General features: G+C 36.1%; 1 protein-coding gene across 5 annotated transcripts in view; it reads right to left on the bottom strand.

Annotated features, from left to right (window-relative positions):
- The window catches only part of si:zfos-2326c3.2, a 117,999-nt gene that overhangs the window by 52,387 nt on the left and 39,325 nt on the right, over positions 1-26,287 (bottom strand). For 2 of the 5 annotated variants that reach the window (XM_009307764.5, XM_009307763.5), the window contains exons 6-17: positions 24,417-24,507; positions 21,848-21,978; positions 21,399-21,453; positions 21,215-21,293; positions 19,109-19,284; positions 18,818-18,890; positions 10,971-11,157; positions 8,837-8,950; positions 7,767-7,832; positions 6,783-6,896; positions 4,933-5,079; positions 2,756-2,875 (exon numbers count right to left, since the gene is read on the bottom strand). In XM_009307764.5, the coding sequence (XP_009306039.1) occupies positions 2,756-2,875; positions 4,933-5,079; positions 6,783-6,896; positions 7,767-7,832; positions 8,837-8,950; positions 10,971-11,157; positions 18,818-18,890; positions 19,109-19,284; positions 21,215-21,293; positions 21,399-21,453; positions 21,848-21,978; positions 24,417-24,507 (1,353 nt within the window). Of the gene's footprint in view, positions 1-1,015; positions 2,475-2,614; positions 2,876-4,932; positions 5,080-6,782; positions 6,897-7,766; positions 7,833-8,836; positions 8,951-10,970; positions 11,158-18,817; positions 18,891-19,108; positions 19,285-21,214; positions 21,294-21,398; positions 21,454-21,847; positions 21,979-24,416; positions 24,508-26,287 lie in introns of those variants that run through there. The other 3 variants (XM_073922543.1, XM_021481119.3, XR_012390226.1) reach the window with 2 other exon arrangements.

Genomic DNA, 26,287 nt, shown 5'->3' on the forward strand with positions numbered 1-26,287 from the left:
CATGACTTAATTTTGAACTATTTAATTAGGGCAGTAAGGTCTGACTTTGCTTAGACAAAAGTCTTGTCACTAAACAGAAATGATGTACAGTATAGAATATAAAGTCATGGTGCAGTGGAAAACTAATTAATAATTTGTATGACTCCCATGAGCTTGGAGAACTGCATCCATACATCTCTGCAATGACTCAGATAACTTATTAATAAAGTCATCTGAGATGGCAAAGAAAGCGTTCTTTCAGGACTCCCAAAGTTCATCAAGATCCTTTGGATTCATCTTTATGCCTCTTCCATCATCTTACTCCAGACATGCTCAATAATGTTCATGTCTGGTGACTGGGCTGCCCAATCATGATGCACCTTCTTTCCTTTCAGGAACTTTGATGTGGAGGCTGAAGTATAAGGAGCACGATCCTGCTGAAGAATTTGCCCTCTCCTGTTGTTTGTAATGTAACGGGCAGCACAAATGTCTTGATACCTCAGGCTGTTGCTGTTGCCATCCACTCTGCAGATCTCTCACATACCCCCATATGAATGTAACCCCAAATCATGATTTTTCCTTCACCAAACTTGACTGATTTCTGTGAGAATCTTGGGTTCATGTGGGTTCCAATAGTTCTTCTGCAGTATTTGTGATGATTGGGATGCAGTTCGACAAATGATTCATCTGAAAAATCTACCTTCTGCCACTTTCCCAAATGATGAACTAGAAGTTAAGTTATTATTTGTTGCTCTTATGACTGGGAATGATGACAAGACTTTTGTCAGGTAGTGTATACATAGTGTATATATTTACACAATACATATAGTTTCAAATTTCAAAAGGACATATCCATGTGTGAGTAATTATTCAACTACTGGCACTTTTATGTCCTTTGATCATATATCAAAAAAAAAAAAAAAAAAAAAAAAAAATATATATATATATATATATATATATATATATATATATATATATATATATATATATATATATATATATATATATATATATATATATAAATTTCTTTTTCTTTGTCAAACTAACAATAAAACCAACTACGTATCTATTATATTTTTTTCATATTATTTAACCTCCTTTTAGGTGTCAAAATCACTGTTTTCACCTAGTCGCACACCCAGAGTTTTTAACTTTAACAATGAAAATGCCATTTTAAAATATTATTTATCTGGTATCTATTAATGTATCTTAATGAAGCACTAGTGAAATATTTTAAATATTTTATAGTTATTAATGTGAGACTATTATCAATATTTTTTTCTATACAAAATATAGCTGTCGCACAGTATCAGTGTCATTTCCAACACAACACTGTAAAGTCGCTTTAAAAAGTTTGTGTGAAAGATTATTTAGGTGGTTTCTCTGAACATGAATAGTGCCATCTGAGAACATGTTCAAGATGCAGGGAATTTATATTTGTAACGACAACACTTGAAGAAAAATCAAGGTAAATATTGCTCGTAAATACATTTATTCTACGTCATTTCCAAACATGCTGTACCTTTAAAGACGTTTTTAAAAACCAAACAAAATGCAGGTAAATAAGAGTGTTTTGTACACATGAAAGGCTAGCATCAATTCAAAGCTAATCGGTGAAGCTATTTGTCATTTTTTCACAATAAACTGTTGAAATGTCATTTCCATCACCACACACATTTTTTTTTATATTTAAAAAGTTCTCATCACACATTAAAAGTGTATTCACATGTATAAGTTCATGCCCTATTTAAAATACAAATTCAGTTTATTAATTTTCTAATAAGCTCTTAACCACATTAATCTTACATTTTAGAGTGAGCAGGTGTACAATTCAGCATACAACTAATTTATTTAACTAACAAATGTATAATTAGAATATATTGTGAAAGATTGGTTAAACTAGATACAAAAATGATCTTAAACAATGTTTGACTGCCATCATTTATTTCATTTTGAAATAAGCTGTATATTGAGATGTGGTGGAATTGACATTTGTTCAGTTCACGATGGAAAAAATGTCTCTCTTCTTATCTAAGTTTGTCCTCTTACAGATCTTAAAACTAGACAAATTGTTTAAACTTATGAGGCTGTTACGTTAATTTTAAACAAGTTTTTTTACTCAACTCCACATGGCTAAAGTGCTCGTATATAACATATTTTTAATAAAGTACATTTTTTTGTATTGCTTAATTTAGTGCCGTCATTATCTCACTATTTTTTAACATCCTGCTGTGAATGCGTGCTTCACATTAAAGAAAGACACCTCCCTTTAAAAGAGGAAGTGGTTTTAACCACAGTTTTAGCAGTTGCCACCTGGGTTTCGATGCAGAAAACATTTTAGGTCAGGGTTTTACTTCTGCCAACTGTGAATTGCTCAAACTCTGAATACTCTTAATAATCATTACTTTAATAGAACAATATGATATAGTCTGTGCTGTTGCAAAATGCTGTGTTCTATAATAATTTTCCAAACTTGTTCCTGGAGGGCCGGTGTCCTGCAGATTTTAGCTCCAACCCTAATCAAACACACCTGAACAAGCTAATCAAGGTCTTACTAGGTATACTCGAAACATTCAGGCAGGTGTGTTGAGGCAAGTTGGAGCTAAACCCTGCAGGGACACCGGCCCTCCAGGACCGAGATTGGTGATCCCTGTTGTGGAGAAATAAAACAACAGATTAACCATTGTCTGTTAAATCTGAAACAGACTGTGCTTTGTGGTCAATTGGAGACTATGATGACAAAAAAAATGCTGTGTTGAGGAATTTGGTGACGAACCTTTGGTGGTTGATCATCAGGGGTGAAGAAGACATCATCCAGTGTTGGAGAGAGTGGAGCATTAACATCTGACATCGAGCTGCTGTGATGAATCTCTTGACTGGAACACACGTTCATGTTCTGAAATACACAAACATTACAGAATCTTTAGTCTTTATACAGACCACATAGCTTTCAGTATGCAATATTACGCTTTTACTAGTGCTGGGAAGAAAATGAATCGTTATCTAATTGAATTTATTAATTAATATCTAATTGAACCCTACTGTGTAGGGTTGGAAATCGAATATCAATTCAGATTCTGCAATCGAATATTTACAGTAAATCCGGAAAGTATTCATAGCGCTTCACTTTTTCCATATTATTTTAAAGTCACAGCCTTATTCCAAATGTATAAATTCCTTTTTTTACTTAAAATTCTACACACAATAGCCCATAATCACAATGTGTAAAAAGATTTTTTGAAATTGTTCCAAATTTATTAAAAATAAAAAGCCTGAAAAATCACAGGTACATCAGTATTCACAGCCTTTGCTCCATACTTTGTTGATGCACCTTTGGATTTACAGCCTCAATTCTTTTTGAATGTGATGCCACAAGCTTGGCACACCTGTGTTTGGGAATTTTTGCCCATTCCTCTTTGCGGTACCTCTCAAGTCCTATCAGGTTGGATGGGAAGCGATGGTGTAGAGCCGCTTTCAGATCTCTCCAGAGATGTTCAAGAGGATTTAGGTCTGGGCTCTCGCTGGGCCACTTAAGAACATTGCGAAGCCACTCCATTGATTCTTTGGCAGTGTGGTTTGGGTCATTGTCCTGCTGGAAGATGAACCGTCGTCCAGTCTGAGGTCAAGAGCACTCTGAAGCAGGTTTTTATTCAGGATGTCTCTGTACATTGCTGCATTCATCTTTCCCTCTATCATGACTAGTCTTCCAGTTCCTGCTGCTGAAAAAAAATCCCCACAGCATGATGCTGCCACCACCATGCTTCACTTTAGAGATAGCCTGGTGATGAGCAGTGCTCGGTTTTCTCCAAACGTAACGCCTGGCATTCACTCCAAAGAGTTCAATTTTAGTCTTAGCAGAACAGAGAATTTAGTTTCTTATGGTCTGAGAGCCCTTCAGGTGGCAAATTCCAGGCAGCAAGTGGCTTCAGTCTGGCCACTCTACCATACAGGCCTGATTGGTGGTTTTCTGCACAGATGGTTGTCCTTCTGTAAGGTTCTTCTCTCTCTACAGAACAACGCTGGAGCTCAGACAGAGTGACCATCATGTTATGGATCACCTTCCTGACTAAGGCCCTTCTTCCCCGATCACTCAGCTTAGAAGGCCGGCCAGCTCAAGGAAAATCCTTCCACTTACGGATGATGGAGGCCACTGTTCTTTTTGGAACTTTCAGAGCAGCAGAAATTTTTCTGTAACCTTCCCCAGCTTTGTGCCTCAAGACAATCCTGTCTCGGAGGTCTACAGACAATTCCTTTGTCTTCATGCTTGGTTTGAGCTTTGACATGCACTGTCAACCCTGGGGCCTTATATAGACAGGTGTATGCCTTTTCAAATCATGCCCAATCAACTGAATTTACCACAGGTGAACTTTAATTAAGCTGCTGAAACATCTCAAGAATGATCAGTGGAAACAGAATGTACCTGAGCTCAATTTAGAGCTTCACGGCGAAGGCTGTGAATATTTATGTACATGTGATTTTTCAGTTATTTTTTTTTTATTTATAATAAATTTGCAAAAATTTCAAAATATCTTTTTTCACATTGTCATTATGGGGTATTGTGTGTAGAATCTTCAGGAAATAAATAAATGTAATCCATTTTGGAATAAGGCTGAAACATAAAAAACATGGAAAAAGTGCAGCGCTATGAATACTTCTTATACTACTTACGGTTGCACTGTATTCTATGTCAAAACGAACTCTTATTTTGGATGTGATTAATCTGGTTTTCACACTTAAATTATTTGAATATTTGATATGCTAATGTACATAGCATTCTGTTTCTAGATTATGTTTTAATTTCAAATAAGTACTTAATCTTAATATGTTCACTTAGTTAATGTTAGTCAACATTGCATATTAACTTTTAATTTCTGTTGATCTTGGTACACAATGTAACTACAGAAGAGTCAAGCTTTAAATAGGAAAATTATTTAAACTCAGTTTTTTTTTTACCGGCTGTTTCACAGCTCTCTGGAGCGCTGGAGTGCAGGGACTGGAGTTGCTTCCTGATCCCAGACGGGACTGAACATGAGGAATCCTGACAGCTAGATTATTCAGATTCACAAGATGGGTTTCCAGGGACTCCAGTTTACCTGCCAGCTAAATGTCAAAGTTACACAATAGTGATTATGAGAACACCATACAGCCAAAAATCATACGTACAGGGTTCCCACTTTAAGCCAAATGTCAAATTTTTCTAATATTTACAGACTAAATACCTGAATTTTCATGACCGACAATTTTAAGATCGTACAATCGCTGCATTTAATACAGGAAATCAAATCATTCAAAAATGAGGAACATTTTTTTTTATTGCTGCAGATTTCAGCCAGCTAGAGCAATGTTTAAATTCCTAATGTGCCAAATGCATTGTTTTATATTAAATAACATCATATTCATGCATAGAAGTGCTCAACTGGTGTGCAATACCTCAAGGTATCAGTGCTGCACTTCTCCTTTGGTGTTTGACCTGCTTTAGATGCATCATGTGACATTATCGCAAAAGTGCATTCAGCCAAAGTCTATTTGAACAAGGTTATGTTTGCTGCTTCAATCGCTAAAATTCTAAATGTTAACATGATTTTTCTATTGCTAATGTTGAAGAGATTTTAACAGTGGTTTATTTAAGGATTTATATGGTTAAGAGGTATACACTGTTCCTCAAAGTTTTCACTTTACATAAAAAATATAGAAACCATTGACACTTGAGGTCAAAAAAAGAAATGAAGAACTAAGATCTGCAAATTTGTGTATGTAAACCTGTAAACCACAAATATTGCCACAAATTTTGAGAAAAAAAGCAGGCCATTTTAGGCTGCAATAATCAGAAATTGTTAACAAAATGGGAAGGACTAAAATGGCAGTGAAAAATAGCCCCCTATGCAAAAAAAAGGCTTTTCTTACTTAGAGGTTTTGTTGTGCCTCTAGTCCAAGTATCGAAGAAAAAAAAAAATAAATTTATCAAGAAGCATATTTTAGACAAGCAAGTCTTGTTTCTAAATAATGTCAAAAGTGAATGTGAAGGTAAAGTAAAAACAAGATAATTTTGCTTGTTTAAAAAAAAATCTCACTTAATTTTGACATATTTCTGAAAAAAACACAATATGTTTTGCTTGTCTAGTAATTGCTTCTTGATTTAATTAGATATTTGGACTAAACAAAAGCAAAACACGGGAAAGAATATGATTTAAAAAAAGGCATTTTAATAAATGAGACACATCATTTTCAGTGATGACCAGAGTGTTTTGATAATCAATGACTTGGGACAAAATATTTGAAATTCTCTGGTTTTCAAGGTCAGAAAAAGACCTTTTAAAATTCCATGAAATTCCATGACTCCTGGTATTCCTGACATACACTACCTGACCAAAGTCTTGTCGACGATCCCAGTTGTAAGAGCAACAAACAATAACTTGACTTCTAGTTGATCATTTGGAAAAGTGGCAGAAGGTAGATTTTTCAGAAGAATCATCTTTCGAACTGCATCTTAATCATCACAATTACTGCAGAAGACCAACTGGAAACAAGTTACACGTAGTATGAGGAAGTGTGAGAGATCTGCAGACCTTTCTGTTCTAATTAAATAATGAAAAAAATAAATAAAAATCAAGGCATGATCATATTTTATTTTGGTAAAATAAGCACAATCTAGAGGCCTTTTCCTTATATATAATCCACCTCTGATACCAAATAATCAATTAGAAGTCAAGCTAGTATTTGTTGCTCCTAAAACTTGGATAGGCGACAAGAATTTTGTCAGGTAGTGTATAAACTGTGGAGAGCAGTGGACAGTGTGTTTTTACCCCGTCATGTGGTGTAGCTCTGCTGCTCTTCTGCTGGTGTGTGTGGTCATGCAGGAGGAACAGCAGCTGTGACTGATCTCGGGGAAGTGTGCGCTGAGCTTTTCTGCCCTGAGCCTGATGGTGTGGCCGAAAAAACAGCCATTTCACACGCAAGCATAATACAATGTGTTTAGCATGTCACTAGCTGAAACAAACCTTAACAAGGTTATCAACACCGTGAAAACAAGTGAAGCTTATTTTATGATGAAATAAATCCTACACACACTGAATAAAAAATATACACACAAAAAAGACTCTAGCTGCCTGTTCAAACTACTTAAGATGAGTTGTAGCACAATTTCTAAGTTTTTTTGGATCAACTTAATTGTTTTATGTTCAATCCACTTGCAAAAAAATGATTAGGTTAAGTTGATCAATTTGTATGTAGGACATCATGAAGGTATTGGGTAGAACTTTTGTAGAACTCAATTTTCTTTACAGTGTAAAATGTTTATTTGAGCTTCTTGTTTGAAAAATTTAAGTTTGGTGCACACTAATCAAAAAAAAAAAAGAAAAGAAAAGAAAAGAAAAAAGAAAGAAAAGTGGGTCACACTTTATTTAGAGGGTCCGTTTGTTGAATTAAGTTACATTGTATCTACATACTAATTAATTCTCATTAAATTATAAGTAGACTATTAGGTTGGGGTTAGGGTTAGAGGAAGTACCTGCACTGGTTCAGTTAAATGTCTGTTGAAGGAGCAGTATCAACAGATAATAAGCAAACAGTTTACTAATACTCAAATGGACCATCAAAATAAAGTGTTACCAAAAAGTGTCATTAATCAACTATTAACCAGGGCTAAGAAACTGAAACTTGAAACTGAAAGTCAGATATGATCAGTGTTTTACTACCCTTTTTCAGAATCTGGCCAAAAAATATCAACCACACATTATCAGTCAGTGAAACACGTCGTTAACTTGTTTAGTATTAAAAACATTTTGTACCTGCTCATCGAAAAGATTTGAAGATGCAGATTCAACATCAGTCCTGTGATGTTCACTGTCTTTAGGCTGAAATACAATGACAATAAAACACAAATTAGCTACACTGAGGGTTACAGTTAACATTTAAAAATAAAAACTACTTGATATTAAAGAAAAAAAAGGGTTTTGATCACATCATTTTCCATTGACTTTCAATATTTTTGATTATTATAGACAAAAAGATACTTAAAAGAGATACGCTGCATGACTGCATGCTGCATTTAAATATCATAATATTGGCCAATAGTTCCCCTTGTCCGATGCAAGTTTTAGCAGAACATGATCAGGACATGAACGAAATGAAGGTATAAAATAAACAAATTATACTGGTATTTATTATAAACTATATTTATCATGAACACTACCAAGTCTAAACACATTTTTAAAGAGAAACGGGTATGTGGGAAATGCCCTGACGCCTATGAATGAACCGGACATGTCTAGCCTATAAATAAACCCCAACCACAAACGTTGAATGTAGAATGTAGAGAGAGATATTTGCCAAACATTAGCTTGTACATATATTAATATTCATTAATAAAGCCAGTTACTTTGACAATACATATTTTGATCTACAGCACATAGAGTTAAGATAGAAGTAAAATAATTTTAAAAATGTCTTTCTGTGTCGTCCATATTATTATAGTTGCTAAACAAACAGACTGTATGCAGTTTATTTTTGAATGGAGAATCAGTTGGCTTATTGGATAAAATCCCCATGTTTACGTAAATATTTAACGAATAAATTACATGGGAATTCAAAAGAAATCCATTTAGTAATCTAAATTAGTTTAATCACTTTAGTAATCTAAATAAGTTTTTGGATGTAGCTGTAGTTTGATTTCCACCCGTTTAAAAATGCCATTATAACAAAATACAAGTATTTTTTGTTAATTTTTTGCTAAACACTGTTACTTCCCACCCCTATATACAATACAATTTTTTTAATGTGATGATAAACAAAGAAGTATAAAATAAACAAATTACACTGGCGTTTATTATAAACAATAAAATAAAAAACAAACTCAAACCTGTTTTTTATGATTTCTTTTGCTTTTCTCAGTAAGGTCAGTCTCTTCTTGCCATAACATCTCCTGAAGCTCAGGCCACTGGACTCCAGTCTCATGTAACAGCCTTTCCTGATGCTTTACGAACAGAAACACAAAATTTTGATTGAATTATTCTCTAATCAGTTGCCTATTATGTTGTGAATATACCCCTTTAATGCATACTGCAGTCCTTTTTTGTCTGGCTTTCTGCGCTGTGGCACATGGTCTAACAGGGTTGAGCTTATTCTCTTAATGAGTTATGGGTGTGTTTTAAAAATAAACCAATCAGAGTCTCTTCTCCCATTCCCTTAAAGATTTAGTTGCGTCGTGCCATGGCGCATTTGCTATTTACACAGCAGACTTTATAAGTGGAAAAACTGAACGCTTCACTAATGGGTAAACAGTTAAACAGACCATCTGCAGCGCGAGAATGAAAGAATGAGCCTCCTCCAATCGGCCTTTACTTTCTCTTTCTCTCTTTAGTGGATAAGGAAAAGGTGCTGTGCACTCCACTGAAGACATTCATTAGCCTACATAATTAATTTCATTTGGTGAGCGCAAAGATTTGTTACAAGACTATTTCTAAATTCCAGCAAATGAATACAGGAACAACAGTAACAAAGTTATATCTAAACACACGTTCTATGCCCCATATGGTCCAAAACCTGACAGGTGGACAATTGTAAGCCTGTTTTTAATAAAACAAATCTAAATATGCATATAATAAATAATAATAATAATAACAACAACATTATACAAAAGCAAGTTGTCGTGAATAAACTAAAAAAAGCCCCCCGAGATGAAGGAGTGGAGGAAGTGGTTTTCATATTCATGTAGAAAGTAATACTTTTTAAAATATTTGATTTCTTTAATTCTTTTTCATTTGTAAAGATATTTGCGTGTTTTAGGCAATGTGCAAGCGAGTCTTACAACTAACCCACTCTGTGCTTTAGACCTGCTTTCTGCTGGTTTGTTGCACAGTCTATTTAATTTCCTCAAAACAGCAACGTGCCAACAATGCGCCTTAGCACACCTCTTTTCTAGACCAGAACACACATGAGTCCCCAAAGTGGCATTTGATTGTGTAGTGTACACATTTAGATTTAGATAGAGATGCAGAACTTCTAGTGAAACATGCCACCACACTAACTAGACACAAATAAGGGTATTTTCAAAGCCAAAGCAAGCTAAAAACCCAAACTAGAGTAACACTTTAGTTTAAATGACAGTTCGCACCATTTACACTGACTTATTACCTGCTTATTATTACAATATTAATTGTTTATGAGCATTATATATTAAAGTATGATCTTATTTTACATCCAAATACACAGTAAAAATGCTGGGTTCCACACAATCGATTCCACAAAGGAATTGAGTTAACTTATAAGTTTTTACAAATTTAAGTGGATTTAACAAAGCAATTCATTTGTCACACACACAAAAAAATATTTTTTTTTGTTTCCACTGAAAAAAGTGTTGCATGCAGAACTGTTGCAAACTATTTATTTGTGTTGAATTTAAACAAACAAATTAAGTTTAATAATGTTCAACTTAATTTGTTTGTTTAAATTCAACACAAATAAATTGTTTACAACCACTTAACGTAAAAAAAAAAATTGTAAATCCAAGGAATTATCTTTGAATATTTTTTTCAGTGTATTTTAAATTTAAAATAGTGTGAACAAATTGAGTTACCTCATTAGTTTGTACAAATTTAAGTGGATTGAACATAAAACAATTTCTTGAGTCTTTTGTGTGGCAAATTTTATGTTTAATCCACTTAAATTTGTAAAAACGAATAAGTTAACTCAATTTGTTCAAACTATTTATTTTAAAGAAGCTGAAACAAACAAATTTCTTGAGTCTTTTGTGCAGCAAATAAATTGTTTTGTTTCAGCTTGTTTAAAATAAGTAGTCTGAACAAACAGCAAACGCCATTCTTTTGAGTTTACCTAAAAACAACCACTACTATTAATGAGCAGCTAGTTAGTATCTTGAGCTAATAATCTTAGCTAATGGTTTGTTAATTGTACATTAAAATAAAGTGTGACCCTAGCAAAGTCTCATGCACTCCTCGATAATATTATTATTAAAAGAGAATATCTATTCATACATCTTCGAAGCGTCGTCGCTCCTCCTGCTGTTGTTGGATTCTCTTCTGTCTGTCAGCCAGCAGTTGTTTCTTGTAGTTGTCTTGATTGTGTACTTGCTGGATTAGTTGCGTTTGGGAGTTCGTCTCCTGCTGCAGTCGCAGGAACTCTCGTCTAAGCATGGACTCTCCGGGAAGGTTCACTATAGAGCTAAATGAGCACACAAAAAAAAATCACGTCAGTGATGGCCAAACATGAGTAGATGCTCAAAACGAACATTTGAATAAAGTGTCATGCAGGGCTGTCAGGTTCTTTCTGCCATCTGCCATGAGGAGACTTACTGACAGAGCACATTATCTTCGGGTGATGCGCATACCACAAGGGTCATTTTACAGGTCAAGGGGCAATTTATGGTTACATAATCTAAATTTCATTTATTTTTATTGATTTACCTTGATCTACCTTGTCTTCCTAGTTGACTTTCCTGGGTTTATTATCAATGCTTCATCAGTGCATAATATTCCAAAGGGGAAAAAAAAATAGTAGTTCATTTTTGCCATAGAACTGAACAGTTTTGAGGAGGATGAAGAATGGTTCCCTGCTGTATTTTACAAATGTTTCCAGGCAAGTCCAACCGCTTTGTAGTAATGCAAAAATGGATTTCCAGTACAGTAAATTTCTTGTTAGCATAGCAAGTACATTATTTTATGATAGGGCGGCACAGTGGTTCAGTGGTTAGTGTGTCGCCTCATAGCAAGAAAGTCGCTGATTTGAGTCCCAGCTTGGTCAGATGACATTTCTGTGTGGAGTTTGCATGTTCTCTCTGTGTTGGCGTGAGTTTCTTTTAAGTGCTCCGGGTTTTTACCAAAGTCCAAAGACATGTGGTACAGATGAATTGGGTAAACAAAATTGGTGGTAGTTTATAAGTGTGTGTGAAGGGGTTTACAGCCTCCTTTCCACTGCACACGACAAGCGACAGACAGGAAGTCATTCATTTCCAATGGAGAGTAGTCCGGGAGCTGCGTGGAGTTCCGATCATCTCCGCATGCGGAAAAAATTCGGATCCGATTTGAGCTGCGGACTCGTTGAAATATTTGAACTCCTGCGACTAGACCGTATGCAACTGGCCGACCGGATGTGATGTATTCCAGTGTTGTACGAGCAGGGCCGTGCGTGCGAGATGAGAAATACTAGGTTTTTTGGTTATATTTTGAATTTTAAAAAGTCTATATAAACAAAAAACACTTGTGTTTATAAATGTAAGTAATAAAAATATAATGTTTTAATGTTGTCTCCACATTGCCCCCAATATTTTAGCGGTATATGAGTTTCTAGCATTCATTCGTTCATTCAACCATGGTAAACCCAAAGAGAATAAAGGCTCTTGCTTTTGCACTCCTTTATTTTGGACACTGCGAGAACAGCGTCCCCATGGTGCACGTCAGAAATGAAAATTCTGTGAAACTACCACAAGGGGGCGTATTCCGACAGTCATGCCCAAATGTTGTGTGCAGTGGAAAGGCGGCTTATGGGTGTTTGTCAGTACTGGGTTGAGGCTGGAAGGGCATTCGTGGAGTAAAACATTTGCCGGAATAGTTGGTGGTTCATTCCGTGAGTCTTAACTGTTGCATATTATTTTACAGTACATGTATTTAAGGTAAGGTAAGGTAAGGTAAGGTAAGGTAAGGTAAGGTAAGGTAAGGTAAGGTAAGGTAAGGTAAGGTGAGGTGAGGTAAAACTTTATTGTCCCAGTTAGGGAAATTTGTCTTGGGCTGCAGTCATCGCCAACATGGACAAAACAATGCAACATACAAAAAACATATAAGTATTTCAATAAAAGTTACATGCCTCTCACCATATACACATAAATAATTTAGTTTAGTTTTAACTTTATTGTCCGTTCTGCTTGACACAGAAAGGAAATTTGTCTTAAACACTGGATTTAACACACAAATTACAAACATACAACAACCACACAATAACAACACTCATCAAGACAACAACATAGGTAATCAGATACTCTCAATCTAAACCACCCCTATTATTTAATAGCTTAATGCTCATAGGATAAAAAGACTTCTTATATCAGTTTAATCTACAGCAAGGTACTCTGAACCTTTTCCCTGAAGGTAACAACTCATATTCCTTGTGCAGAACATGTGATGTGTCACATACTATTTGTTTAGCACATCTTAATGCGTCCTGTTCATACATATCTTGCAGTGACATCAGCTCTGATACACCAATCTTTTTCCAGGCAGTGTAAATCAAACAAACTACTTTAGATCTCAGCTGCACAGACAAGTTGCCGAACTAGGCTGTGATGCCGTACCTCATTAAACTCTCAAGCACAGCCTTATAGAGCATGATCATACATTTCTGATCCACTCCATAAATTCTTAGACGTCGTAAAAAATGCAGTCGTTGCTGAAGCTTACTGCAGAGATTATCAACATGTATATTCCGTTTCTGTGAGTTATCAAAGAAGACACCAAGATATTTATATGAAGTGACCTGTGTGATGGTTTGAGTTTTGATGGTCACAAGCCTATGATCACCAATTCCTCTAAGGTCAAACACCATCTCTTTTGTCTAGCTGACATTCAAATCTAGAAGATTGTCGTCGCACCAACTCACAAATCTTCCAATCACTGAAAAATATTTAGATAAATCTCTATTCTTATTCAATAACCCTAAGATGACAGTATCGTCTGAGGATTTAACAATGTAATTATTAGAATAAGAACATCTACATGAATCTGTATACAAAGTGAACAAAACAGGTGAGCTAACGCAGCCCTGCGGAGCTCTCGTACTCGACATTTTGGCTCAGAAATTGTTCCACTAACACTAACCTGCTGTCTACGATCAGTTTTTTAAAAAAAAAAAGAGGAATACCAATTAATTAATAATGGATGACCTTTAAAATCATTTCGCTTTTTAATTAAAATATGTGGCTGCAACATGTTAAAAGCTGAACTAAAATCATCAAATAAAAGTCGCGCATATGAGCTTAGATCCTCTAAATGTTTATTAATATGATGAGTGACTGCTATCATAGCATCATCTGTCCCCCTCTTGCTCCTATATGCAAATTAAAAAAGTCTAAAAAAATATGTAGTGTTTATGTAACACCGCCTCCTAACGACATGAAAAAAAGGTCTCTTTTCCATGTTAAAAGGTGTTTGATGAATGTATGAAGTTTCTATTTTAGAACCAGCTTCTATTTCTGCCACATTGTGCCTTGAATGATCACCTTAGGTGCAGATTATTCAGTATTAAATGTTGCCGATGTGAGTTTCAATAACATTTCATGTGACATTTATTGCCATAATGAAAGCAGCAGCACATTGTTTACCACAGACCCTGAAAAAACAAATAAATAAACTAGCAAATGTAGTTTCAAGAGTTCACATTTAGGTCGGTTAAGCATGTAAGGGGAGCACGAGATCAGGTAGTTCTTGAGAGCTCCCAGTGGTAAAGGAAGAATGAAGGAGAAAGGGTGGATGGGTTTTTTTTTTCGGAAAACAAAGATAAGGGAGTAATTTTTGCTAGGCTGCTTATAGTGAGTTTGGATTAATCTGATTGGCTAACTAATGATTGTAGATGAGAGACCAGCTGTGGTCAATCATATCTCGTGCTCCTCTCCAAATTATTTTGTGAAACTTCACTTAGAGTGGGGTGAGGAGTGGAAGATGCAACCCTTACTCTAATGAATAAGGTTAGAAAATATATGGATCCGGCAGATTCTTGTTTTAGGATTTTATTTATGGATTTCTCCGCTTTTGCTACAGTGAAAATACACTCACCCACCCACTTTATTAGGTAAACCTGTCCAACTGCTCATAACGCAAATTTCTGATCAGCCAATCACATGGCAGCAACTCAATGCATTTAGGCATGTAGACATGGTCAAGATGATCTGCTGCAGTTCAAACTGAGCATCAGAATGGGGAAGAAAGTGGGTTTAAGTGACTTTGAACGTAGAATGGTTAATGGTGGCAGACTGGCTGGGCTGAGTATTTCAGAAACTGCTAAACTACTGGGATTTTCACACGTAACCATCTCTAGGGTTTACAGAGAATGATCTGAAAAAGAGGAAATATCAAGTGAGCGGCAGTTCTGTGGGCGCAAATGCTTTGTTGATGCAAGAGGTCAGAGGAGAATGGCCAGACTGGTGCAAGCTGATAGAAAGACATCAGTAACTCAAATAACCACTCCTTACAAACGAGGTATGCAGGAAGAGCACCTGCGAATGCACAACATGTCCAACCTTAAGGCGGTTGGGCTACAGCAGCAGAGGAACACACCGGGTGCCACTCCTGTCAGCTAAGAACAAGAAACTGAGGCTACAATTCACACAAGCTCATCAAAATTGGACAATAGAAGATTGGAAAAATGTTGCCTGGTCTGATGAGTGTCAATTTAAGCTGCGACATTCGGATGGTAAGGTCAGAATTTGGCATCAACACCATAAAAGCATGGATCCATCCTGCCTTGTATCAACGATTCAGGCTGGTGGTGGTGTAATGGTGTGGGGGATATTTTCTTGGCACACTTGGGGCTAAATGGTACCAACTGAGCATTGTGTAAACGCTACAGCCTACTTTTGTTGTATTGTTGCTGACCATGTCCATCCTTTTTTGACCACAGTGTACCCATCTTCTGATGGCTACTTCCAGCAGGATAATGTGCCATGTCATAAAGCGTGAATTATCTCATATTGGTTTCTAAACATGACAATGAGTTCATTGTATTCAAATGGCCTCCACAGTCACCAGAACTCAATCCAATAGAGCACCTTTGGGATGTGGTGGAACGGGAGATTCATGGATGTGCAGCTGAAAAACTGTAGCAACTGCATGATGCTATTATGTCAATATGAACCAAAATCTTTCAGGAATATTTCCAGTACCTTGTTGAATCTATGCCACAAAGGATAAAGGCAGCTCTGACAGCAAAAGGGGGTCCAAGTCGGTACTAGTAAGGTGTACCTAATAAAGTGGCCAGGTAGTGTTGATACTGTTTTGAAGAAGTTAGAAGGGTTGCAGGTCCACCAAACCCTTATCTCATGGAGAATTTTTTTTTTTTTTTTTTTTTTTTTTACAGGAATAACCACAGCATGTACTGGTAAATAGTATAAAGTCAGAAAATGTCATTTTAAACACTGGCCCTCCACACGGATGTGTTAAATCACAAATTAAAAATTTTCTATTTATATAAATGACATAAGCTGTGTTAATGAAAACTAACTCTTATAAAATGCTGATGATATGGCATTGTTGGTATGTGTAAAGGATACCCAGTCCTTAAGTAATGACCTCAATTTTGTTAACTTCATTTCAAGTCGGGCAGTTGAGCTCCAGTATTTGCACCTCAACGCTTGTAAGACCAAAAGAAATGTGTTCTAGTACTAAAAATGTACAAACACTCTGTGAACTCTGTGTTAGCGGCGAGGAAGTAGAACATTTGAGGAGTAGAATTGAAATATTTATGTACAGATATTAACTTTCAACTCTTCTTCATTAAAGGTGCTGTATGTATGTTTACTACTTTACTAATGATTCGTTTGCAGATAATTAAAAAACATGCCAGGTGAACATTTTTGTTTATCTGAAAAACAGTGCTGAAGTCAGATATTCTGCTTTGAAAATGTGTGTCTTTTTAACCTGCCCACTGCCAGTTTGGCCAATTACATTTCAGCAGGTTGCCTTGGTGGAAAACATCCTATTTTATTCATTCAGTCAGAAAGGCTCTCAAAGTATTAGTCAGTCACTGAAATGTGACATCTGGTGGATAGTAGCACATTACAATGGTGGACATGTCCTGAAAACACGCTGCATGATGGGACTTGCAGTGATAAGCAATTGGGCTGTTTGCACCTGACAAAACACGACAAAAATTTAAATACAGCCATTCAGAAGAACAGAATAGTGCACTTACTTCGAATGCTGTGTTCACACCAGACACGGAACGCGCGGATAAATCCCGCTATTCGCGTGTAAATAGCCGCGTGAACATTTGAGTTTACTCGCTTCATACACGCGTCAAACCCTGCTTCATTCGCGTGTCAAATTCACATCAGAACAGACGCGGATTTACGTGATGGGCAGGGCTTCTGTCTGCCCGAAGACTCTAGCTTCATAGCTAAATGGCTAACATGGATTTTATGAAGAAAATAACAGTGTTAATGTGCTTTATGAAGACTGAAAAACAGCGTCGATACGTTTAGGGTCGTGTCTGAGTCCACTACATTCTTTCAGAGGTGCATCCAGCTCTGTGAGCTCATAAACTCCTCCAGAAACTTCACCTGGATGACGGAGGCTTTCAGCGGTGCTTCTGACTGAGCCAAGCCGAGTTTGATGAACTGTTTAACAGTTTCTATGTCACAATCACGCCCCCACAAGAGCAAGCTTCTGATTGGTTAACGTGGCGCAAATGTACGCTGAAGTTCAGATTTTCGAAATCGCGCGTAACGCTAGTTAAGCGCGTCAAACTCGCAAAACGCTCAATTCGCCCCGCGCCATTCGCGCAATTTGCGTCATTCGCGCCGCACCATTCGCGCGTATCGCGCGGCAGGATGTCTATTCACGCGTTTGCATTAACTTAACATGTAAATCACTCGCGCTTGACGCGCGTTCCGTGTCTGGTGTGAACACAGCATAATACATAATAAACCTCTTTATCTTATTAAATGTAGATGCTAAATCACTGATTATTTTTGGCTTGCCTTGAGTCACAGTTCTAAAGTTTAATTTCAAACGGTTTATTTTATTTTCAAGATCTGAGGTGAACTATCTGCTGCTGCTTTTAGCAGTATGGCAATAAATGTGATGTGAAATTGCATTCAAACTCACATTATTAGCATTTGACACTGAATGAAGCGCATGAGGTGTACATGAGGTGATCATTGTCAGTTTATGCTGCTGTTCAGCTGCAAGAAATAGAAGCAGTTTCTAAAATATAAACTTCAGGTGTTGGTTAGGACAAAAAACTTCTTTTAATATGGAAAATATTCCTTCTATCGCGTGCCGATGCTTTTATTTAGAACACTTGAAATCAGCCTCAAATCAGCCTTTAGGCTTGATAGTCAGGCACACTGCTGTTGGTGTCGTCAATCTAGCAACCTGCACTTGAGTGTGTTTTGAACCAATTGTGCAATACCTAGTTCAACCACTGGGTGTCAAACTTACATTCTGCACCTTTAAAACACTGAGAATGTTTTTGAAAGGGCTTAGCAATGGTTGGGTTGAGAAAACCAAGAAATCCAAAAAAAAATGTTTTGACAATATTTTTGGTTCCTTTTTTTGTCTTGTGAAGGAGAGAGCTCTCAAATTTTATCTAAGATATCTTAATTTGTGTCCTGATGATGAACAAATGTCAGAGGGGATTAATACAACATGAGGGTAAGTAATTAATAATGGAATTTTTCATTTTTGGGAGAACAAATCCCAGATACAAGACTTCCAGATCACACTACTGGGATGTATTGTGCTATAGCAGCCAGCTACTGTCGATATACAATTTCTCCAACATAGTATGTGATCACCTGTTATATCTAGAGCATCACACCAATGGCCACTTTTGCATCAAAGAGTTACATTCAGTCTAATCTGAATTCCATCAGAATATAATTAAGAACGAAACCATTGCTATGCTGACCAGATTAGCAGTTTTGTGGGAAATGCAGGAAAATAGTTTAGTTTGTCTCTTTATAATCTTTCATCAAAAAGCAATCAGTTGCTCTGCCTCTATAACAAATACCCGCCTCCATACAGAAAAGATCCAATTTAGACTTATGGGAAGCATTATTTGCAGAAGTAAAGATGCTGACTCTGCAAGGAGATCAGGAAAAACGATTAACACATACCTGGGTTCACCTTCTTCTTCATTTATACCATCGTCTTCATCTTCACTTCCACTATATTCATATTCCTTCCCATCTGATTTTGAAACAGAGATGAAAACAATTTAAAACAACAGTACTGTTAGAATCAATGGAATATTCCACTGCGGTTGCTTTTAATGACACTTCAAATTTTAGGCTTCAGTAAAAATCACCGAACTTTTAAACGCACAAGAAACGTAACCTGTAATCACATTGATCTAAAAATCGCAAAACTAAATAACATAAAATAAAAAATCAGTCTATCAGGTATACCTTTCTCTTGTCTCCTCTTCCTGGTTCTGTCCAGATGATCTTTAAGTGTGATTCGTACTTGTCGTTCATTGGGAAGGTCTTTAATAAAGGAATGCCGTAAAAGCGTCTCTGTGGATGGCCTGTGGAGGTAGTTCTTCACCAGACAACTGTCCACAAAAGTCTGAAACTTTTTAGACCTTGAGGAGCAATTCAAATAAAAAGGGTTTATGATATATGAAGTCCAAATGATTAGCCCACATGTGAAATTTTAATTCTTTGCTTCAAGGAGATATTTTTTTCCAACACATCTTTAAACATTATAGTCTTATTTCTAATTAATTTATTTTACCTTTGCAGTACATACTATTTTTATATTATTTTGCAAGATACTAGTATTCAACTTAAAGTGCAATTTTAAGATTTAGGCAAGGCAAGTTTATTTATGTTGCACATTTCATGCACAGTGGCAATTCAAAGTGCTTTCTATAAACAGGAATAAAAGAGACAAGTATAAGAAAAATGAAAACAAATAATAAAAATTATTAAAAAAAAACTGATAAAAATGTGTTAAACAGATTACTAAAGAAAAAGAAGAGAAAAACATAAATGATCTGTTGACCGTAGCACAGTGCTCATTCAGTTAAGGCACAGCTAAACAGATTTAAATGTGCCTGAAGTTGGAGCACATCTGATCACTTTTGGATGTAGATTCAAGCAGTTGAAAGCTGATTCACCCTGCTTTGACTGAACTCAAATCTATGAATCTGCTGACTATCTTGTTTATATAATTCTAAAGATCTGAGTAATCTGTTAGGTTTGAATTCAGTGAGCATATCTGTAATGTATTGAAGGCCTAGGCCAATGAGTGCTTTATAGACAAGTAATAATACCTTCAAATCTACTCTGAATGTAACTGCCAGCATAAAAATCTGAGGACAGGTGTGATGTGCTCTGATTTCCAGGTTCTGGTCAGAGTCCAGGCAGCAGCTTTCCGAATGAGCTGCAAATGTCTGACTGTCTTTTTGGGAAGGCCTGTGAGGAGGTCGTTACAGTAATCCACCCTGCTGCTGATAAAAGCATGAACAAGTTTCTCTATGTCTTAACTAGAAACAAAGCATCTAATTCTTGCTATGTTTTTGAGATGATAGTATGCTGATTTACTAACTGCTTTGACTATGACTATTGAAACTTAGATCTGACTCCAGAGTCACACCCAGATTTTTTGACCTTTAAATTTAAATAGATTTTCATGTTAGCTAGGCAAGTCATTGGTTTATGGTTGTTTGTTTTGTAGGCAATCAAAATAAAAATGACTAATAACATGTATATATAACATAGAGGGCTAATAACATGGACCTGTTTAAATAAATAAATAAAGAATTAACTAAAAATATTCCAGCCAAAAAAACAAACAAAAAAGACAAGGAAATACTGTGAAAATATCATTGGTCTCTTAAACATCAGGAAAAAAATTCTGTATGTTTTCAGTATGTAAGCAAATATTAATTGCTACTAAATACTGGATACACAAAAAATCCTATGATTGAACCCAAGACAGCACCGTGAACCAGGCATGGGCTGGTATAACATTTTGACGGTATGATAACCTTGGATATAAATATCAAGGTATCAAGGTTTTGTGATTACTGCTAAAATATACTGTAAAATATATTCTTTTTAAATGTCTGGGTAAAAAAAAATAATCTTTTCCCCCTTTGTACACAATATACTTTAATTTGGGAAACATTTAAAAAAAAATTTGAATGGTAAACAATCTGAAAACTAAATAATTCAAATGAGTTATGGACTTCTGCTGTCTTCCTTTGTTTCAAAAACACATATTTTTTAAAATTTAAAATGGACTGTTTTCCTTAAAAAAAAAAAAAAAAAAAAAAAGGAATAAAAAAATCTTAATTATACCTTAGGAACGGTTTAACAGAAAAATGTGACGGTTTTAAAACCTTGAACTTTCCAAACTGTGGAAAACCTATAACATGGTTATCATCCTATGCCTACTGTGAACCAAAATTTTGTGATACTTATATATAATAATAATAATAATATTAATAATAATAATAATAATAATAATAATAATAATAATAATAATAATAATAATAATAATCTTACCATTTCTTAGACTTTAGTTTGGGAGGAGGGTTTCGTGGAATGAGAAACAACGCTCTCATTGGATGCATATCACACAAGGCTGTAACGAAAAATGGCAATAATAAAGAGCATTGCAAGATATGCAACTTGCACAGACTTACACAGATTATAATTTTGAATATACATAAGAATTGCGTAAACTCACGTGGCACTCCCTCTGCCATCTCCAAAGCGGTGATACCCAGAGACCACACATCACTCTGAAACATTTGGTAAAACTAAATTATAGGAGAGTGAAACATTCATCGACTGATGTAGAGTTGTTTGATCTAGGAGCTGTTAACACTAGCTGCATGTCGTTTTAAAATGCTGATTTATTGAAATAAACCAATTGAAATCGGAGGGTTTTATTGTGTTTCAAAAAATATCTCCAGCCATACTATGCAGACGCATGATATGGGTTCATTTACACTTACTGGGAACGCATATAATTTACTGGCATACATACTTGCAGTCTATTGGTCATATTAGAGAAACTTGATGAATCCGAGAACAACAGAACAATAGACAGACTGAAATGGAACCCAAACGTTTCCAATGTATGCAGCTTTAAAACAAAAAGTGCCAACATTTTAGAATTGCTTAAATTCTCACCCTATAGTCATATGTTGAGTCTGGGTTTTCATCGCATGCTATGACCTCCGGCGCCATCCAATATGGCGTCCCGATAAATGTGTTTCTTCTTCCAATCGTCCTGTCTAACTGAGCACTGACTCCAAAATCCACTGAAAAGACAAAAATAATCGTATGAAAACAGTTCAAAGCAGATATACACCCACCAGCTACTTTATTAGGTACACCTTACTAGTACCAGGTTGGATCCCTTTTTGGCTTCAAAACTGCCTTAATCCTTTGTGGCATAGAATTAACAAGGTACTGGAAATATTTTTCCAGAGATTTTCACGCAGTTGCTGCAGATTTGCACATCCATGATGCAAATCTCCCGTTCCACCACATCCCAAATGTGCTCTACTGGATTGAGATCTGGTGATCGTGGAGGCCATTTGAGTACAGTGAACTCATTGTCATGTTTAGGAAACCAGTCTGAGATGATTCGTGCTTTACAACATGGCGTGTTATCCAGTTGGAAGAAGCCTTCGGAAGATGGGTGGACGGTGGTCATAAAGGGATGGAAATGGTCAGCAACAATATTCAGGCAGGCTGTGGTGTTGACACGACACTCAATTGGTTCTAACGGGCCCAAAATGTGCAAAAAATATATCTCCCAGACCTAGGCATGGGACTACTGTTTTCAAGGTATACCACGGTTTGGAATAGTCAAGGTTATAAAACCGCAAAAATTTTCTGTTTTACCGTTCTAAGATCTATGTAAGTATTGTTTTAACATGTTTTTTTAACTATTATTTTATTTAGTTTTTTAGGGCAACAGCATCTCCAGCAGAAAAGGACACTCCAAATCAAAAGCTACTGGTCAGCTCATGATTTAGCAAACATTTGAGAAACAAATGACTTATAAACCAACATCCTCTGCTGTTATGTGCATCTTATGTGCTATGCACCTGAGCAGTGTAGTGGCTTACGCACTTTATATCCAAAGACAAGAAAGATAAAACAAAGATGCATTGGTAACACTTTACAATAAGGTTCTTAGGTAATGCATTTATTAACATGAACTAATCATGAACAACACATGTAAGAGCATTTATTAATCATAATTGAACATTTACTAATGCATTATTAACATCCAAGTCCATGCTTGTTAACATTAGTTAATGCACCATGAGTTAACATGAACTAACAATAAACTACTGTATTTTCAGTAACTAACGTTAACTAACATGAACAAATACAGTAGTAGATGTATTGTTCACTGTTTGTTCATGTTACTAATGCATTAATTAACATTAACTAATGAACCTTATTGTAAAGTGTGACCAATGGATTTTCAAGTTGTAAAGAAATCTATTTTGTAAACATTAAGATAGCAGGTCAATGATTTATTTATATTATTTAGCCTAACATGTGTACTGTTTCAAAATATTTAAAATGTTTATTTTTTAAATATAATATCTTGTGTTTTTTTTTTTTTACCCAGAAGAACGTATTTTAGAGCAGTAATCAAAAAACTGTCATACCGTGAAACCGTGATATTTTTATCCAAGGTTTTCATACCGTCTTATACCGGCCCATGCCTACCCACACCATTTTATCACCACCACCAACCTGAAGTGTTGAATCAAGGAAGGATGGATCCATGCTTTCATGTTGATGATGCGAAATTCTGACTCTACCATATAAATGTTGCAACAGAAATCGAGACTCATCAGACCAGGCAACGTTTTTCCAATCTTCTATTGTCTAACTTTGGTGAGCCTGTGTGAATTGTAGCCTCAGTTTCCTGTTCTTAGCTGACAGGAGTGGCATCTGGTGTGGTCTTCTGCTGCTGTAGCCCATCTGCCTCAAGGTTGGATGTGTTGCACGTTCAGAGATGCTCTTTTGTATACCTCGGTTGTAACGAGTGGTTATTTGAGTTCCTGTTGCCTTTCTATCAGCTCGAATCAGTCTGGCCATTCTCCTCTAACCTCTGGCATAAACAGGGCATTTGCGCCCACAGAACTGCCGCTCACTGCATTGTCTCTTTTTCGGATTCTCTGTAAACCCTAGAGATGGTTGTGCGTGAAAATCCCAGTAGATCAGCAGTTTCTGAAATACTCAGCCCAGCCTGTCTGGCACCAACAACCAAGCCAAGTTCAGAGTCACTTGAACCACCTTTCCACCCCATTCTGTTGCTTAGTTTGACCTGCAGCAGATCGTCTTGACCATGTCTACATGCCTAAATGCATTGAGTTGCTGCCATGTGATTGGCTGATTAGATATTTGTGTTAACGAGCAGTTGGTTAGGTGTACCTAATAAAGTGGCTGGTGAGTGTTTATTGTGTACATGCATACTTTCTATGGTCAACAATGTTGTGTTCGCACTCCTAATTAAAAAAAGAAAAAAGAAATTTCAGTGAATCTGCAAACTATGTCTGCAAAAATGACAAAAACATGACAAAATTAGAGCAATAAGCAATAAGAAAACAATGAAGGAAAATATCTAACATTCTGAAGTCTGAATTGTGAACATTCAGGCATTGTTTTACATAGTCAACATTTCTTTAATGCTGATATTTGATAAAGGGATGTTTGTTGCTGTTCTTACCGAGTTTAATCTCAGCGTTCTCTGTCAGAAGCACATTTTGTCCTTTAATGTCTCTGTGAATCACATGATGCGAGTGCAAGTGTAACAGACCCTGAAAGCACAAAAAGCAAAGCAAATCGTTGAATGGTTGATTTAAAATGGAGCAAACCAGTCAAGTCCAACTTAATTAAACAGGCTTGGTTTTCCTTACTGTGACAAATATAGTGGGGGAAATAAGTAGTGAACATGTCATGTTTTTTTTTTTTTTTTCTGGGAATAACGTTTCTAAAGGAGGTGTTAACTAAACAATACAAAATAAATAAAATAACAATGACATGACACAAAAAGAAAATACTGACCTACTGACATGTATTTAATACTTCATATAAAATACTTTTTTTTGTGATGGCAGCTATCATTTAGAGATAAATTCATATGAATAGCTCAGGTGTGAATTTTTCCCAGACTTCAACAGTGTGTACAAATCTTGATGGTTCTGTGGGTCTCATCTATCAAATCTGAGCTTTATGTTGTAATTTCTATTGGATTCAAGTCAGGTGATTGGCTGGGCCATTCTTCAGCTTAATTTTCTTTCTCTGAAAGCATTTGAGAGTTTCCTTGGCTGTGTTTTGGATCATTATCCTGCTGAAATGTCCACCATAAAATCATCTTCATCATCCTGGTAATGTAGATGTTGGACTGAAGCAGCTGATACTTATTCATAATAACAAAGAGCAGAGGATTGCTAAAGAACTACTGAAAGATTTCAGTTGTTGTCTGTGTTTTCAATCCCATTCTGCACCTCCCTTTCTTCATGTGTTTAATACTTTCTCCCTGTGTCATTTCAATTTATTACACATAACTTCATTTATAAAAGTAACTAGTTTCGTTTCCTGTTCATTTGGATTTCTTTGGTTACCAACATCTGTTGAAAATGTCAAGTCAACGGCACCTTTAGAAATATGTTTTCTTAGAAAAATGATGACATGTTCAATACTTATTTCAAGCACTGTATCTGAGTGAGACAGCTACCTAATGAGAAACAAAATAGGACGAGGCTATATTCCATCCCTCTGGGATTGATAGGACCGTTAGACATTAGGTATTGCTAACAAAATGGAGGTAGATGTGAATGGCAGTTTTAGAGTGGTGAAAAATAACTCTACGCCAGCACTCTCACATGTAGGATCTTTTATTGAGGAGCATGACAACGAGGACAAGAAATCACCCTGTATTTTTGTTCAATCTTGGGCCAATGCCTTTCACAAATGTGACAGACATTAAGTATGTTTACATGGACATAAATACTCTGATTTGAATACAATTATGGCAATACTCTGATTAAGCGTCTTACATGTAAACAGACACTTTTGGTTCCCTTAATTTGGCTAAAGTCATAATCAAAATAAACACAAAACAAATTCAAATCGTATTCCTATTTTAGTCACATTATTGGAATGCAGTACAGATTTAAAGCCCTTAATCAAACCATTACCATCATCTAGGACTGCATTTCAAGAGTTAACACTTAGCTGATGATCGATTATAAAGCTTGTTTGGCATGATGTTCCGGGAGAGAGCCCTGAGTTTAAAAGATCCTGGAGCCCAGGGCTCCCTCCTGTTCCCAAGGCGAGAGGGGAGTTTGAGCTCAGGTAGATCTTGAGAACTCCCCTGCTGTAGTAGCTAATGAACAGATAGGGATTGCTCTTAAGAGATAACTACTTACTAGGAGCATGTCTATGGTGCCAATTTGGATTAGTCAATAAAGTTGCATGTTTTGGGACGGTGGGAGGAAACCCAAAAACCCGAGGGAAACCCATGTGAGCAAGGGGAGAAACTGTAAACTCAGCACAGAAATATCGGCTGGCTTGGTGAGGACAAGAACCAGTGAC

This window comes from Danio rerio, chromosome 14, assembly GCF_049306965.1.
Source record: "Danio rerio strain Tuebingen ecotype United States chromosome 14, GRCz12tu, whole genome shotgun sequence".
Lineage (NCBI taxonomy): Eukaryota > Metazoa > Chordata > Actinopteri > Cypriniformes > Danionidae > Danio > Danio rerio.